This window comes from Pezoporus wallicus, unplaced genomic scaffold, assembly GCF_028554395.1.
Source record: "Pezoporus wallicus isolate ANWC-B61680 ecotype Strahan unplaced genomic scaffold, APGP_CSIRO_Pwel_v1 contig_5922, whole genome shotgun sequence".
Classification (NCBI taxonomy): domain Eukaryota; kingdom Metazoa; phylum Chordata; class Aves; order Psittaciformes; family Psittacidae; genus Pezoporus; species Pezoporus wallicus.
In genome coordinates, this window is record NW_026637228.1 from 826401 (window position 1) to 844727 (window position 18327).

General features: G+C 39.4%; 1 protein-coding gene across 1 annotated transcript in view; it reads left to right on the top strand.

Moving 5' to 3' along the window:
* Positions 1 to 18327, top strand: part of ROBO1 (roundabout guidance receptor 1) — a 707322-nt gene that overhangs the window by 649018 nt on the left and 39977 nt on the right. Inside the window, exons 13-19 of the mRNA XM_057404322.1 lie at positions 1345 to 1426; positions 1597 to 1765; positions 1866 to 2032; positions 5969 to 6090; positions 8533 to 8764; positions 9999 to 10120; positions 13599 to 13770. Of these exons, the coding sequence (XP_057260305.1) occupies positions 1345 to 1426; positions 1597 to 1765; positions 1866 to 2032; positions 5969 to 6090; positions 8533 to 8764; positions 9999 to 10120; positions 13599 to 13770 (1066 nt within the window). The remainder of the gene's footprint in view (positions 1 to 1344; positions 1427 to 1596; positions 1766 to 1865; positions 2033 to 5968; positions 6091 to 8532; positions 8765 to 9998; positions 10121 to 13598; positions 13771 to 18327) is intronic.

Below are 18327 nucleotides of genomic sequence, written 5' to 3' on the forward strand. Positions count from 1 at the left end.
AATGTATTAAAATATTTGATACTTAAATGCTTTCAAATATTTCATACTTCATGCTTCACACCTTGGCTTATTCTGCCTAGGGCACATTATTTCAGATTGCGTAAGGAAGAATGCTTTTAAGAGGTATTAATTGAGGGAATTATATCATACTTAAAACATGAAGGGGAAAGAAAGTAAGCCTTATATTTCAGTAAGAGGAATTCATAAATTATTTGGGCTTTAGTACTAATAGATTAAATAATCTATTATTTCAAATGCTTATATATATAAAACTTTAGTTCAGCATACTGCAGTAATAGAGCCATGTACACAGCTTTCTTAAAACTATTTTTAAAGTTTAAACATATTCACTTGACAGCATAAACATAGGTCAGAATAGTTAACCACCTGTCAAACATCTAGCTTCCTTAGGGAATTATAGCAGGTCTCTGGTCAGTATTGTTGGTTATGCCTCGCATGCTGTAAAATGCTTGATTGTTGTTTTAGCATACTGGCTATTCTCTGCTATATTTTCTGTGGTTTGAAGTATAGTGATTTTTGAAAATTAGGATGGATATATCACTCTACTCTGTTCCCCAGAGTTGCACTGTTACCAATTACAAGTTACACTGGCTTAGAGTTTGAAACTCTGGTTATTGAGTGTTTCCGTTCAGCTCATCTGCTGAGGCTGGAACCTTAGGAGGATAGCATTTCTTTTGAGGGGAAGGGAAAGAAACTCCTTCAAAATGTGATTAAGTCACATATGGACGAATAATCCAACATTCAGAACTCAATGAGAATAGCGCACGGAGATTCCTTTTTGGGTTTGCTGTAGAGTGTAATTTATGCTAACACAGGGAACCCCATATGTACAAGGCCCTGTGCAATATTTAAGCTTTATTTTAAGGATAACATGCTCTCCAGTGCTGCAGTCCAGACAAACCCCTGGGCATTACTTAGGCATAAGGTTGACAGTTGCATAAGGTCTTGTCATCTGAGTTCCTTCTCAACTTATTTGTTAGGACCTCTGCAGGGTAAGGAATAAATGCTACGAGAATTGGCCTTCCATTTGTTCAATATGGAATAGTTAATGTTAAATTAGAATCTACAGTTTTACCAATTCTTTAAGGGATGCTCCAAAATGAGTGTCCATTTTCATTTTGCAGTGCATGAAGTTGTAACTTCTAATGGAATAAATTTCTGGTTTGAATTTTTTGCAGCCTAATACATTTACCCACATTCGGGGGGGGGGGGGGAACTTGGGACGACATGGGACGGGACATGACATGAACAGCTGTAATTACTTTTCTAGCCCACTGAGTGCTTGATTGTTTCAAATATTTATTCTTCTCTTTTCCCACTCAGCTGGGTGACACTGGTCGGTACACCTGCATTGCTTCAACCCCAAGTGGCGAAGCTACATGGAGCGCATACATAGAGGTCCAAGGTAAATCAATTAGGGTTTCCTCTGCATGGAGAAAATACATACAGGCAAATCATAAATTGAAATGAGGAAGTTACCTGACTCGTGTCATAAATTGCCTGTGCAGATGTGAACAGCAGTTAGCTTAGCAGCTGCTTCCTGCCTACACTCAGCATTTCTCTCTCCTTTGTTAGAGTTTGGAGTCCCAGTGCAGCCACCGAGACCCACTGACCCAAACTTGATTCCTAGCGCTCCATCAAAACCTGAGGTTACAGATGTCAGCAGGAATACAGTAACATTGTCATGGCAACCCAATTTGAATTCAGGTGCAACACCAACCTCTTACATAATTGAGGCCTTCAGGTACATGAGTCTCATGTGATCTTGCTGTGCTTAAACTCATATATAAGATGTTGTAAAAAAAGCACGTGCTAACCTGCTGTTGTGTGTGTTTTATCCTTAGCCATGCATCTGGTAGCAGCTGGCAAACTGTAGCTGAAAATGTGAAAACAGAGAGTTTTGCAGTTAAAGGGCTAAAACCTAATGCAATTTATCTATTCCTTGTGAGGGCAGCTAATGCATACGGACTAAGTGACCCAAGCCAAATATCTGATCCAGTGAAAACTCAAGGTAAGCTTTTGATGCTGAACATTTTAGGTGGCCACAGTGATTGTCACAATTTGACCAAGAAGTACCAGATGCAGGAATTCTCGTAGCTTTCAACTGTCTGGCTTTAATATATACTAGCTGGTAAAATACAGTGTTTAAACTTGTATTTCTCTATAACATAGACTCTGAAAGCTGCTTAGGCAGCATATTTGCATTGCCTAAGGAACCCTAATATCTCATAGCAAAGATAGTTACAATCTTGTAGAATAGCTCTTGTTAGCAGCAGAAATAATCTCTGACTTTTTATCACACAAATCATCAAATTCTGCTGAAAAATTATTATGTCCAGTGAATCAGGCTTAAGACTGACAGAGGGAGAAACACCATTTAATCTGAGTTGATTTTTGCTGCATTAGGAAAGAGAGAAGTTTAAAATTGGAAGGAGTTGTGCATTGTAAGCCAGTAAAGAAGAGGTTTTGGCAATGTATTAAAAGTATTTCAATAGTACAACTGTTGAAAATAAAACAGTGGAGAAGAGAGTGCTTACAGATAGCCAAATGGAAGACAAAAGCTGGGTAGGAATGGCTGAAGTAGTCATCTACTGACTCCATCTATGACTGAAGTCCAGCCATGGACTGAATCCAGCTATGTAAAATGTAAAATAACTTTGTGTTCACTGTAGCAAATAAATGACACTTATGATGGTGTATAGGGAATCATGCATTGCAACTTCACAGCCTGTGTTTTTCCAGGAGAAATACTTAGATTCTTAAGAAGGGAATAACTGGACATCCTTCTTTTCAAACTAAAAGTGCTATAGATAATCTTTCTTTTTTTTCTCCTGCTTTTTCTACTTACTGCAGAAATTGACCCATTGGCCTATTAAGAGTGCCTGTGTTGTATGTTTGTTTCTTTGTTTGCATAATTAAGTACGTGTTTGTTTTTGGAAGGAAGTTCCTTAAAGGAAACAAGGCATTTTCCTTTGGTGACTTTCATTTTTCCTAAAGTTGGTCTGAAAACAAGTCTTTCTCACCTCCCCTGGGGAGTGAACAGTTACACGCTGCTGTCCTTCAGTATGCATTTCTCTTGATGGGTGACAATTTCAGTGGATATATAAAGACAGCAGAGTCATGAAGGAAGAAGTTCTTTACTGTGAGGGTGGTGAGGCACTGGCACGGGTTGCCCAAAGAAGTGGTAAATGCTCCATCTCTGGCGGTGCTCAAGACCAGGTTGGACAGAGCCTTGGGCAACACGGTCTAGTGGTAGGCATTGCACAGGTTCCTACGTCTGTTACCGAGGAGAGATATAGTAACCCTTTAAGGGTTTGTAGTGACAGGACAAAGAGGGAATGACTTTAAGCTGATAGAGGGGAGATTTAGATTAGATATGATGAAGAAATTCTTCCCTGTGAGGGTGCTGAGGCACTGGCACAGGTTTTCCAGAGAAGCTGTGGCTACCCCATTCCTGGCAGTGTTCAAGGCCAGGTTGGACAGGGCTTGGAGCTACCTGGTCTAGTGGAAACTGTTTCTTCCCATGGCAGGGGAGCTTTTAAGGCCTCTTCCAACGCGAACCATTCTGTGATTCTATGATTCCATGATTTCTGTATTCCTGGGAATAGGGCAACACGTGTTACTATGTCGGCAGTCTGCAGTGTTCTGCACAAGTCCATTTTTCATGCAGTGTAATTTCATTCCTGGATATCAGATAGAGTATTAGGTCTGAATGTCCCTGATGAACTGATCAATGTCCAGACTGATAAACAAGGTGAGGAATGAGGCAACATTCTGTTCACTCAGCAAAACTGAAAGTTTTATAACAGCATGGAAAAGCTTTGCTGTCCTCTGGGCATCTAGTACTGCTGAAGACATGAGAACCACACAAAGCCTGAGTGAAAATAATAACCAATAGATAAAATTTTCATCAGGTAAGAAATAGAATCAAGTGTCAAGTTCTTTAGAGTGTCAGTTCCAGTCTTCTTCCAGTACCATTTCAGTTTTGCGTAAGTTGTGGTCTAGCTAAGTTCAAAACTTCCCCAGTTTGTTTTTGTCTAGAAGGCAGTATAGCCTTTTCCTAAATGCATGTCCGGACCAGGAACCTAACCTACATTCATCTTTTCACTTTGCATATTAGTGACATTAAAACCAACATGCTTAGGTGTTCTCACTGACAGTCACTGTCTTGGAAGCCTGACTCCAAAACAAGAAAGCACATGTATTGCTGTATAGCACAGATGTGCAAATGGCTGAGCCTATTAATAGTTTGATTCATATTGTTGGTGACTCATCTTTTATGACTAGCAAAGACAGAAGTAATTATTCCACTGACTTTCCTGTTACATTCTAATCAGGGTGATATTTAGGCAACTCTCCAAACAGAAGTTTGTGTCTTTCATGCTTTCGAACTTTGAAGGGAGGGAAATACTCTGATAAATGGACTGTTTGGCAGAACATACTACATGTGGATATAGCAGTAAAAGAGTGCTCTGGTTTTGTCAATGTTCTTTGCTAGGAATCCGGATTTGTCACCCACTGACTGCATGTTAACCTCAGTTTCCTTCTTTAAGAATCCCATCTTCTTGTAAATATGTTCAGGAAACTGTATGATAGAAGTTCAAAGTGACATAGGCTTTGTATTCCCGAATGGGAACTGTATTTCTTGAAAAAAAAACATGTATTCATGCATTGTCCTAATGCCTCTTAGCATTGGTTTTATTATTATTTAGAGAAGACCAATAGCTGATGAACTGAGAATGTGACCACTTGGCAAAAAGCAACAGCTTTGCTACTCTTGTATTAAATAAGTGTCTTCTATATCAGCATCAACTGCTTTATCCAAATCTCATCTTTCAAGACAGTCTACACACCTACAGTGATGTATTTACAGTAGTTGTAGTTAGTTGTACATAAATATATGCACAAATTCTGTGTACTCTCTCTTTGACACTTCTTGTAAGCAGACAGGCATGGAAATTTCCAAGGTCATCAGGAAGGAAAGGGAAGGGAAAAGGAAAAAGGAAGAGAAAAGGAAAAATTAAAGGAAAAGAAAGAGGAAAGGGAAAGAAAGAAAAAAGGAAAGGGAAATAAAAAGGAAAGGGAGACATCACTGTGAGTACTTTTCATGAATTTCTAAGGCTGTGATCTTTTTTGTCAGCATGGTATTTGTTTAAAATGATCAGAGAGATATGAAATCAATACAGAAACTGTTACTGTGCTGTCCATAGTACATGTATATTTTAGACAACCTGTTACTGATTGCCTGTAAATTTTGTACATGTCTGACAGTCATTCTGTTTCAGTTAAATATATTTTTTCAAGGGCTCTGCATGCAGAAAATATGTGTTTCCATTGTACCATTGTGTATTTTGAGAGGGATTTGTCCCTTCATGCATATGAACAATTCTTTTAGCTATAAGATAGACCAAATGTCAGAAGAGCAAGATAGCACTCAGCTGTGCTCTGCCTGCTGTTTACAGAAGACAGTTGCCATCAGAGAAGCTGCATCCACATGACTCATTTGTCTTTTCTTCAGTTTTTACATTTATTTTGTAATTACAAGCAGTAAGTTTCCCCATGAAGCTATCTGAAAATACAGCTTCCGCTTTTGCCATTCTTTATAGGTTTCCAGGTCTCTTGGAATCTGCAGTGTTTTCTTCTCCCAACAGGAAAGAATGAAGAAATGCTGCTGCAGTTACTTACCAAAGACATCCTCAAGTGTGGTTTTTCTTTTTATGCAGCATTTCCCTCCTGTTTCTCTCTGTTGAAGACAGTGCTACTACCTAAACATTGGTGATTTGCTCAGGAAAATACTCCATGTAGTTTTTTCTTACATAGTGGGGAAGTACTTAGGATATTCTTTATTGGTGGTATCACATACTTTATGATATATTTGTTTGTAATTACATATGGTTCTTTTAACAATCATATATACTTGTGGAAATGAAATCTTAAATCATTACAGATGTTCCACCAACAAGTCAAGGTGTAGATCACAAGCAGGTCCAGAGAGAACTAGGTGATGTGGTACTACATCTGCACAACCCTACTATCCTTTCTTCATCCTCAATTGAAGTTCATTGGACGGTAAGTATAAATCTGTATCGTGGAGGTGGTCATATATACACTGCTGAATCTACTGTTTGACTGCAGTGGAGCCACACTTTAAGAAGCTGTGCCGTTTGTATGCTTGCAAATGAAATGTTTTTCTCTGGAATGAGTGCCGCTTGGGCTTTGCTTTCCTACTTTACTAAATGTTGCTCCATTTTCACCATTTCCTGTCTCTATAGAGAGTGCTGTTTACAATATGGTGAGAGGTTCAGAGTCGTCCTCTGGAAGCTAAAGGACTGATCAAAGCCTTCAAAGTCATATAATTTGAAGCTTTTGCACTGCTTTCAGTAGGAAGTGTATCACTCCCCTAATGAGATAGCATGGGCATTTCCACTTCTGTCAGTCACCAGTGGAGAGAAATACTGCATTATTCTCTTTGAAAGTTTTGTCTTCATCCTACATCCATACTGAGAAACACTCCCAAACCCATATAGCCTCATCTTAATCTGTCCTTTCCCACAGTGCTATAAGTACATACAGTGCAGAGAGAAGAGACAAAAAGGTCAGATGGTTTTCAGATGCCATGTTGACATTGCTCTGGTGGGAGGAAGCAGGAAGTTGGCCACGTGGATGATACAGCAGAGGAAATGAGGGAGTAAGGAAACCACCATGTAGGAGTCCGGGAGTAAGGGGAGTGGGAACATACATGAAAAAGATGCAAGTAGGCTTACAAGCTAAGGCCTCAGGAAGGAAAGGATTAGAAATGGCTTACTGAGGGAGACATTTGGCAATTAAGAGTCAGAACAACATGGGGAAACTGCAGGTACCAAGCAATGAAATCAGAAAATGTGATTCAAAGAAGAGCAGTTTTGAAATAGGATGCAGAATGAAGAAAAAGTGGGGAATAATTATACCAGGTGTGGAAGTAAATCCAAAGGGAGTCAGCTGTGAGGTCTTTTTAGGATTTCCATCTGAATGTGTCAATGCATTGGCAGAAACAGTTGAGGAGACCACAGGGTGTAGCCCCTGCTATGCCATGGCAGAACATTTTAAACAGGAACAAAAGGCACTTCACTTTGTAGCATAACCCTACCCCTACAGAGTCCTGGTTCATGACCAGGGCTCCTGGATGCTGCAAAAGTGCAGTTAATGTGTGTGCTGTGTTGCATGGTAATTACACTGTCACCTGCAGCATGGCCACCTGCAGCAGGCAATCTCCTGATTTAACTAATTCTGTTAAAACACCTTTAAGGTTCCTAGCGCAATTTCGTTTGACCTTTCCTTACAGAACAACCTTTTCCAGACAGGCAGTTTTTGTCAGTCTCTTGGGTGGCCTGTGGCTTCTCTGCAATTTCAAAAATAAGCATTACCTCAGTTTCAGCTAACACACGCATTCTTTATGTGATTATTAAAAATGGAACATGTTGCTTTTTTGGAGCAAAAGTGCAAGCAAGCAAACAGTTTTATTGTGTCATTGTCTGAGATTTTTGAAAATAGGGGAAATCTGATCCACTCTTAAAGATTTTGTTGTTATTACTGGACTTTCTTATTCATCAGACACTGAAAATGGTAGTTAAAAGATAGTGAATGCTCCACGAGGTTTCACTTCTGTAAGATAGCTTTCTCTTTCAGCTATAGCCAAACAGTGAGTCCCACCCTTGTTTACATTAAGATATCTTTCTCCAGACGTGATGTAAAATTCCCTCGGTCTGCGCAGCACTCAGGACCACTGAGTATCATTTTGATCTGCTTTCCAAGTCTCATCTGTGTTGCCATGCTGAGTTTTATGAGCCTCTTCAGAGCCCTCTCAAAACAGCCCATTCCCTCCAGCAGAGGAGCGTCCTGCCGAGAGGGTGGACACAGAGGAAGTGCTTGGACGAATCAGCCCTCTGAAAGAGCCCAGCCTAATCACAGCAATGGAGATAGTGCCAGCTGGCTGCCTTTCACTTTGCTTTCTCCAGAAGGAAGCAGGCAGGAAGCAGTGCTCATTGCATGGATTCTGTGAGGCTTCCACACCTCCAGAGAGTTGGCAGGCTTTCCTTTTGATCTCCATATTCAATACCCTGACTCATGGAGCTGTAGATCCCCTGCCCTCGCCCTCCCACCTACCCCCATGTGCCCCTGCCCTGCCGGGCAGATTTGGGTGGGCAGAAACCTGGCCTGTGCTGAGCTCCATCACTCCACGCATGCAAAAGCTGTTCATTTCACAGAGCTGGGGCATATTATACAACTCCATTATCCCCCTTTAATGCCTTCATAAATCCACGGGAACCAGCGCAGTTCTACCAGCATCAAACAGATTAATGCACTTGTGAATCAGGCCTGTAATTTGCTGTAATGCAAGGAGCCTTTATCCTCTTTGACAGTGTTGTTTACTTCAAATAAAAAGCATAGTCCAAGGGCTGTGCATAGTGTCACAGACATCATTCTGGTTCAGTTTTGTTAAAGGTTACGTTGTGTGTTCTACTGTCTCACCAGGTGGACCAGCAATCCCAGTATATCCAAGGCTATAAAATTCTGTACCGGCCTACGTCAGCATCCTATGGAGAGTCGGAGTGGTTAATCTTTGAAGTGAAGACTCCAACCAAAAACAGCGTTATCATTCCCGAGCTGAAGAAAGGTGTAAACTACGAAATCAAGGCCCGCCCTTTTTTTAATGAGTTTCAGGGAGCAGATAGCGAAGTGAAATTTGCAAAGACCTTGGAAGAAGGCAAGTGGGAGCCAGACAGTCTTCATCTTTCCTTTTTGAAGTAGTAGTCTGGCTCGCTTCCCTCTGATACGTTCGTTGTTTGATTTTGTTTGAAGTGCATGCCGTTTGAGAACAGCAATCCTGCGGCAGAGGAGGCTGTGTCGGACTGATCATTATGTGAATTGTTTGGTGACACAGAAGTAAATATTCAGAACCATGCACAAGAGACAGGGAGAGAGGGATGTTCAAAAATCCTCTCCAGCACACAATGGGAAATGTGCTTTTTATCTTCGCTGCAGTGTGCACTCCTCCCTGCTGAGTTCATGGTCTGGACACAAGTGACTTCTGTCAGATTCAAGCACTTGCTAATCACTATCTTGAGTAGATAGCAGACACCACAGAAATCATCAAAGCACTATAGCTGAGGGAATGGAAACCACATTTTTAGAAGGCTTTTATATCTGGATCAATCAGTAAGACAAAATGAAAAGATGAATGAGGGCAACATATAGAGTGGACTGAATTATGTATTTCCATCTCATATGTGTACTAAAAAGAGAAGGTTCATGCAGCTCTTCATTTTGTTGTTGCTTAGGCATAATGAATATGCAAGATGGCCAGTGCCTCTTGGTATGTGCAGCCTTTCCCCTGCACTCTTCCCTCCCCAGCATAAATGCCATGTACCTCTGTTTTATTGCTGCAGGTGGTTCAAGAGGTGTGCTTAACTGCATTCATACTAAGCATCAGCTAAGTGTCCACATTTTAAATGACTATTTAAAATTCAAAACATGAATTATTATTATAGATGTGTTAACACATTTCATCCTGATTTTAATGAGTTTTGTGTTATCCACACAGTAGAGGAACTGAGAGCTATCATTCTATTGGGATCAATTTATATAGGTTAGTTTTCGAAACTATTGATCCTTGGTTAGATGACTTGAGACCAGTGAGGAATTCAGTGCTTGGGACTATGACTTCTAGGTAATGGGTACCCGAGTTTAGAGAGTCTGGTTGATGAGCGTGACTTATCCTGTCCTGTACAGCAAGACTGCAGCAGGACTCAGGAGCCTGGTAGCAGTTTCACATTGCTTTCCTTCTGTGTCATTTTGTCTTGTGGGCAGCAACTGCCCTCAGTGAGGGGGTTAGAGCATAAAAGAATGCATTTATGTAGCCCAGAAACCATCTTCCTGTTACAAAAAACCACCTGTGCATGTAATGAACTTACCTTCACTCCTTCTTTCCAAACAAACAGCTCCTAGCGCTCCACCTCAGAGCGTTTCAGTAACAAAGAACGATGGGAATGGGACAGCAATTGTGGTCACCTGGCAGCCACCCCCAGAGGACAACCAGAATGGGATGGTTCAAGAATATAAGGTACTGCTGGCATGCGTTGACCCCCCTGCCATGGGGGCTATTGGCCAGGTAGTGACAGGTTGGTTTGTTCGTGGATGCTTGGCTCCATCTACTGGTTAGTCAAAGCAAATGAGATAGAAAATTTACTCAAACTTCGTATTTAGTAATTCTGATAGAAATTAAATTAAAACAGCGTCCATAAATCAAAGCAAAGGGTCAGCCCTCTTAATTAAAGCAACTGCCTTCTTGCCTTCATTATAACTTGAGAAATGCACACACAAGTAGAGAGGGAACCGTACATGTTTGAGAACCGTTTTGTGACCCAAAGACATTGGCTGAAGTAGTAAATATAAACAGGCTTAATGAGTTGAAAAGCTCAGGGATAATAATTAACAGTGTTAAGATCTGAGTTAAATTATGTGTAACTGGGTAACTGGAAAACTTTCAAGTAAAGAATGTGCTTGTGTAATAATAAAGGTATTTAGTGTATAGAAATTTTTTCTCTTGTTTCACACAAGCACAGTGCTCATTATCTTAATTAATTTTTAACAAATTTTAAGTACGTTATAAATTCTTACATTTGATGTTTGGTTAGTATCATACACAGCATTTATTTTCAGTTCAAATTGTTCTGCAAGAATTTGCATAACAAAGTAAATAAGGATAATTTTTTCTAAGCAAGCTACAGACGTTTTGTGTCTACTTGTGGAAATCAAATAAGCTTTGTAGCTATGGAGAGGTTTCAGTCTCCTGCAAATGTGCATTACTGACAAAATCTTTCAAATGGGAATGTCTTGGCTGTTTTTCAGGTCAAGACACTGTGCTATAGGCATATATTCCCAGTCATCAAAACTCATTCTGCTTCTCATTCTGGTTGGTTTTCTTTTTCCTCAGTAGAAATGGGAAAGGGAAGAGATTGCTGAGCTTTATGGTCAATTTAGCATAATAAAATGCCTTTCAAAACCTGTCAACTGATAAAAAAAAAAAAAAATCAGTTTATGGCTTAGTTTCAGATATATAATGTAGTTGGAAAAAAAATACTTGCGAAGTTATTTTATCTAAAGGCAGACCTTGAGCTGAAGAGATGGAATTATTTCCATCAAGAAACTGCATCAGAGGAATGTTAAGGTTGTTAGGACAAAGCAATAAAAGTCAGGAATTTTATGTGGGTATAATACCTAACATACCTCATAGCATTCAGAGGCAATAGGCTATCGGGTATTAGGAGCAAGTGTCTTACAGTGCTAGTGTAGCAGTAGGTGGCACACTGGCACATTTCACATCTACATTTATTGTGTAAATGCCATTATTTTCCTTTGTGCTTTTCACCGTGGATAGAAAACAGACTCGTTGAATATGCATGTAGTTGCTATTTAAGTTGCTATCTGAAATTAATATTTTTGTCGAAAAACTAAATAAATGCAGAACCAATGATTTAAGATTAAAAACAATAACAAGGTAATCCAAATAGAAGTCTTGTAAAACCTTCTCTTTTATTCCTCTTCTCTGTTTTTCGATCTGCTATGTTTTCTCCCAGGAAAAGAAGGTACATATGTGTGGGGAATTCTTTTTTTCAGCAACTTGAATATAAGGCAAGAGTGTACCTACTTTATTTAAAGGATAAAATAAGTAGAAAGTAGGGTAGTATCTTAACTGAAGTGCCAGTAGCACATACAAAAAGCCAGAAGTTCAGATCACAGCAGAAGTCATTCCTTCCTTCCCTAGCATGGTTAGAAATTTCCTTGTTATGCAATTCTTTCTTCACTTATGTGTCTATTATAATTGGGATTCCTCCTTTCTTCATGGTGTTGTAAAAGTTTGGTTTTGCCTGCCTATTTATGTGCGCAATCAAATACAGTATAGCAAGTACTGAACAACTTGATGTCTAACCTAACATTCCTGTTTTGTGAATTTCACTACATGTTTGAGGGCCTAAGACGAAAACAGTTTTATGAATTAGTAGTGCATAGTTACAAGTGCATAATAAATTGCTTTTATTGTTTCATGTAAAACCATTGTACATGGTGGCAGTTACAATTTCTGTGAAAATGATGTAAGTCAAAATACAGATTTAAATCTTTTGTTCTGCACTTTATTGAGTTCTTATTTGCATAAAAGGATTTTCGTGGACTTAAGAGCAATATTACTAATAATTATGCTACTACTGACTAAAACAGTCTCTCCATAGTATCAGAACATAAAAAATGATACTGTCTTTCTACGTTCTGACCTGCTCTGCAGCAGCAGTTATGTATATGCTGTGTTGGGTTTCTGTTTCAAAGAAGCTTAAAATACATTTCAGATGCTCAGTGTCCCACTAGCCCAGTTTAAATCTTTGGGAAAATGGAAAAGGGTCTTGGAATGTCCTGAAGGTGGAATAAAATTCCCCAGTATCCAGGGGGAAAGTGCTGTACAGAAAGGGCCCTAGCAATTGTTCTATATGTGTAACTCTAGCTTACTCACTTGGCAATCTCCACAGCAGCAGAATTACATAAGGGATTAAGAGCAGCTATCTGCTTACTAAATCTTCTAGGAGCTCCATATGTCAAAAAGCAAAATCTTCCTTCCTGTGTCAACGCAGGTTCAGAAATGCTGCTGTTCTCAGGAAAGTTTGCTTCTTTACAGATAAAGTACTGAATTTAACTAATTTAACTTTCTGGATAAATATTCATTGTACAGTAATGCATTTGTGAAAAGGGAGTAAAGAAATCAACACAGCTTCCTTAATTTTCTAGCAGATCTAGATTAGCCGCTACTTCTCTTTCAACAGCAGTTGGGAGTTCAACCGTACTCTTACAAGCATTTGCCACGTTAATAGTGCAGGCCTGAAGAGGTGAAAATACCTCATCATATTTTTCTCCCAATCATTTAATCTCACTGATGTAATTTATAAAGTGGTGAATTGAAGTCATTAGACTTGTGTCCTGATCTCAACTAAAAATGAGATCTGATATCATGCTGCCGTCTGTCGATAGAAGGTGGCATATTACTCAATCACACCCTCTTGCTGCCTTTTCTTTTATAAAAAGATAATGTTTGGATTCCAGCATGACATCAGTTCTCTTGTGACATCATGTGATGACAGACTTGCCCTTGGACTCGTGTGAAGAAGGTGTTTCTTGATGATCAATTGCTGAACAAGAGAATTGCAAATTCATTTAATGGAATGGTTTTTGTTGTTTATGTGAGCAATTCTTGACTTCCCATATTTGTTCTGAGTTACTAATGTTTTTAATTTTATTAGCACTGATGTCACTGGCTGAACTGTAAATGAATTACAATAAACCCATCAAATAACTTTAATAGTTGGAGCTACTCTTTGAAACAGGGATCTTTCCAATATTCATACCATGCCTAGGACAGCCATCCATGACTGCAGATGTTAGCGACAAGATCTAAATTTCTGTATCCAGCAGATAGGATGTGTCATCCTTCCTTCTACTTACCCCTTGGTGTTGGATTTTGAACTTTACGAGTACCATATGCTTACTTCCTGCAGGTTTGGTGTCTTGGCAATGAAAGTCGATACCATATAAACAAGACTGTAGACGGTTCTACCTTTTCTGTAGTCATCCCCTCCCTAGTTCCTGGTATTCGATACAGCGTGGAAGTGGCAGCAAGTACTGGGGCAGGACCTGGAGTGAAAAGCGATCCACAGTTTATCCAATTAGGTAAGCATGCTGGTAATCCTGCCTGTTGGTTTCGGTGATTTTTGTTTGTTTGCTTTTGTCTTTTATGGCACCAGAAATACTTGCAAGACAAGTGAAATAGATAGTGTTACTTGATCTTTGGAATAGCAGATTTTGACATTTCTGTTCTTAAACTTGCCATAGATCTGTATTCTAAAGATGGGATTATAACAACACAAGGTTTTTTTTGATCTCCCAGTTCAGCAGTGCTGCTTTTTGGTTACTGATTTTTCAAAGTGAATTCTCACACACAAGACTAGTGTAATAAAACATGTAGGGGAGTATGAATTACTGAGTGTTGGCTCAGTTTACTTTAGGGATGTAATTTGTCTTGATCAGATTTTTTATTTAGGCAAGAAAGCATGCTAAAATTAGGCACAATAAATACCAACTATGTGTGAAAGTTAGTAAATAACCTGAGTACAGGGAAAAAAAGGTACACAGATGACTGACAGCAATCTTGACCTCCTAACTTCATTTACAGCAAATATCTCTCTGTCATAAATGCAGATCAGGGGCACTGCTCTTGGGTGTGCTTGAGAGAAATGCATCTTTGTTGTTGGGTACCTGAAGATTATTTAAAGTAGATTTAGGTATAACTACATGTTGCCTTACCAGTATGCCTCTATCAAAGTGCCTTATCATTGCAGTATATAACTGTGAAAGCAAACTCATCATGTTGCTTTGGACTTTATGTCTGTCCATCTCTGTCTCATTAGTAGATCTTCCTTGTTATTTCACTTTTTCTATTTAAAAACCTATAATTACTTCATGTGAAAATAAGACTAAAAGATGAATATATTCGCTGGAAAATTACATGTACGTTTCCTTGGCTATTAAAATGAAGGTCATCGTCAACTTACCTTATGCAAGCATATGATTCCTCATTACATTAATAGAGATTTTACAGCAAAATTGCATTTTGCTGTATATATTGCATGTATAAATATTCCATTTATACATGTAAGACCCCATAGTTTTTTTCTAGGTTGTTCTTTCCTACAATCAGATAGCATTCACAGCTTCCTACAGCCAGCTTTAAAGTCATAGAATCGTAGAATAGTTAAGGTTGGAAAGGACCTTAAGATCACATAGTTCCAATCCTCCTGCCATGGGCAGGGATGCCTCACAGTAGTCAAAGTCAAGGTTGTTCTATATGGCTTAGATTTTGAAAATTTGAAATTGATGAAGCTTATGAATGTAAAATAACGGGGAAACCTCGATACTCAAAGCCTAAGATTTCATAATCATCTTTTTTTCCTTTTTTCCCCTTTTCTCAAACGAAATGCTAAATGAAGGTGAATTTTGTAACGAAATTCAGTCACACTGGGGTTTTGATAAGTGGAAAAGAAACGAGAGCCTGTCAGGATAAGATTTTTTGCCTGCATTATGCATTCCTGGCCTTAGCTGGCGCTATGTTAGAAAGCGTGAAACAAGCACACACCTCGAAGGGTGTTCAAGGAACCCATGTATCACCTTGTTGTTGGAGTTTGTTTTCGTAGTCCGTACTGCTTGCTTCTAATTAGGTGGAATGGCCAAATATACATATAATGTGGTAAAAAAAACATAATTTGGCTGTTACATGATAAAGACCTGAAGGCAGGAGCCTTGTGGAGACCCATGCCACTAGAAGCAGTACAAAGAAATGCCTAGACAGTGCTGCAGTACTTCTGGCAACTGCAGGCGGCTGCTGAAAATTAGTAATGAAATTTAAGGAGTTCCCTTTAGTAGTAGAGATCAACCTAAAATCATCAAAGCAGAAGAATGGCTGCAGTTTACCTAACTCTACCCCGTGTTACGCATTCACCTGCAGCCCCCGCGAGGAATCATTCTTAGTTCTTAGATGTGCTCCCAGCACAGGGGTGGAGCAGACACTCGAGTGTTCTGGTAACTCTTCTGAAGAAAGAAAATTAATCTGTTGATGTCATCAATTGGCACTCTTCACCAGCCATAAAGTATGTGGTTACAGAGAGAAGGAAGGGAGGTCAGGGAGGGGGAAGATAGAGGACGAAGGATGCTACTTTAAGAAACTTTGAAAGAGTCCTAATTCCCTTTATCTACGTTCTCTAGCAACTGCGTGTTTGGCACTGACAACTTCCAAGTTTCTGCATTTCTGCCACTGATCCCCAGCTATTCCTTCAGGAAATCTTTTCCTGGTATTTAAAATAGTGCAGGCCTTAACTTTATGAGGTTTGGGTTTGTTTTTTTTCTTAACTAAATAAAAATCCCATGTGTGCAAACAGGGCATACTTTTTATGTGAGAACTTTTCGGTAAAATCAAACGTCTGCCTCCTTTTAATGTGTTTTTCTTACAAAAATGTGAGACTAGGTTGTGACTGGCTCTGGAGCATCCAAAGAAGAAAGGTTTTTGCTCAGTGTACCCTGCTTTTGCACAGCCGCCTCATATTTGAGTCTGTGTGCTGTAGAGGGTGCTCCCAGGCTTGTGACTGTGAGAAGGGCCAGGGCAGAGTGTCAGCCAGGAAGGACAGGGAGGAGGAAGTTTCACATTCCAGAACAAGAGGGGAGGACAGGAGACACTGGATTCTCTGAGAGCTGAGGCATGCAATCGCAGTCCCATGCATCAGCTGAGCTGTGATAAATGACCTTGTGCGCGCACCTCACTTAACCTGTTACAGAGACAGGTACAAATTGTAAGCTCGAAGCTCTTTCATTTTCTGTGTCTCAGCTGACGCGAAGCAGCTCACTGAGTCGTGGTGCCAAAGACTTCCCATGCCACCAGGGGCAAGCTAACGATATATTTGCTTGTTATTCAGAAACCACCTTTTAATGTTTAAAATCATGAGTTCAACTGAAAAATCATGCATCTCAGGACACTTGGGGATTCTGAATCACAGAATTGTAGAATGGGTTGGATTGGAAAGGACATCAAGATGCAGTTCCACCACCATTACCCCCGGCCATGGGCCAAGGACACGTCCCACTAGACCAGGTTACTCAAAGCCCCATGCAGCCTGGCCTTGACCACTGCCAGGGTTGCAGTTTTTCCTCTTAGCTTTTGAATGACCTTTTAAAGCTTTCTGTGGAAGTCCAAGGTCTGGAAAACTATTCGTTTTAAAGGCAAAGTTGATATTTTACAGTAAGACAGACTGCAAGAGCTTTGGTGTTAAGGAAAAAAAAATCGTATTTCATGAGAGCTAGCCACAGCTCACTGTATTGTGTGTATATAATAGTGTGCTGTGGAAAATAAAATCATAGGATTTTCTTGTCATGAAGTTTAACTTCAGGACATTGGTTGCAAAAATGCTCCATACAAGAAGGTGAGAATTATTGCAAATTATCACAACAAACTCTTTTTTGTTGGTCTGAAGCCTGCCTTTTATACAATGATCGGATACTAACTAGGATTGTTTGGCAGTATTACCTATGCTTGTTGGCAAATATGTAGTGGAATTGGAACATTGCAACATTTTGTTCAGGGTACCAGCTTGAAGAAGCCCCACAACTGCAGTTAGTGTTACTCTTAAGTACATTATTCATAGGACTATATGGTGTGCAGTTATTTATTGAGACAAGTCTGCATGCTTATTGTAAATGCTGAGTGTGTTAGTCAACCACTGGATGTCTCAAGTGTACAAAACACAGGAAAGTTTCATTGAGTCTTTATTATTCTAATTGCATCTTTAGGAGATGTGATTTGTGTGTAGCTAGTGTGCCTTCAGGGATATTACTCTGTCAGCCCTTCAAGTACTTGTAGTGTGATAGTTGTAAGGTTTAGTGGTATTTTTGTCTTGTGACCTGCAAATAACTCAAAGAAAGCAATTTTATTTTCCTTTGCAATAAGCCCTAACAAACCAGTTCAGTGCTGTCTCATCAAACTGCATGTTATAAGATTGAAGCACAAAGCTGGTATTTTTCCAGTTTTGGAAATGTATATAACTTGAAAGGATACAAAACAGCTTATTCCTGACCTGCGTTATCAGATAATTTTCATATTGCATCATGAACATATATGTGAGAAAACACTGAAGACATCATGTTGCAGATTCCAGGTGTTTTGCAAGTTTTGAATTGCAAGGATTACCGATGTCAACAGAGCTTACATCTTCCTACTTACTGTTTGTACATTTTATATGCTATATGAGATAGGCATTTGGAAAAGTACTGTGCCATAGTCTGTACATGTACAGGGCAAAGCTAAGGTTGCTTGCACACCTGTGAACCTGAATTTGCTGTCTTTTTTTTATCTTTGGCATTCCAATCTTAATTGTGTATTAATCTTTTCTTTAACATTTAACAACTTAAAATCTAGGTTTTACATAATTCTTATTTATATGAATATTTAACATTAGAGAATTAGAGGTCTCAGTTCTTCTCGATGTAAATTCTAATTAGTTTGCATTGCAGTTTGAAACTTGGAGCTTCAGGAGAGTCAAACCACATAGTTTGTAAGCAATAGCCATAGCAACATTATCTGTGATTAAAAAGAGGGCCTTCATCTTTGGGTAGAAGAAGGGGTGAGTCACTGTGATAATATGCTGGTTTCAGGGAGTTATGGGATCAGCCTGCTCCAACAACTCT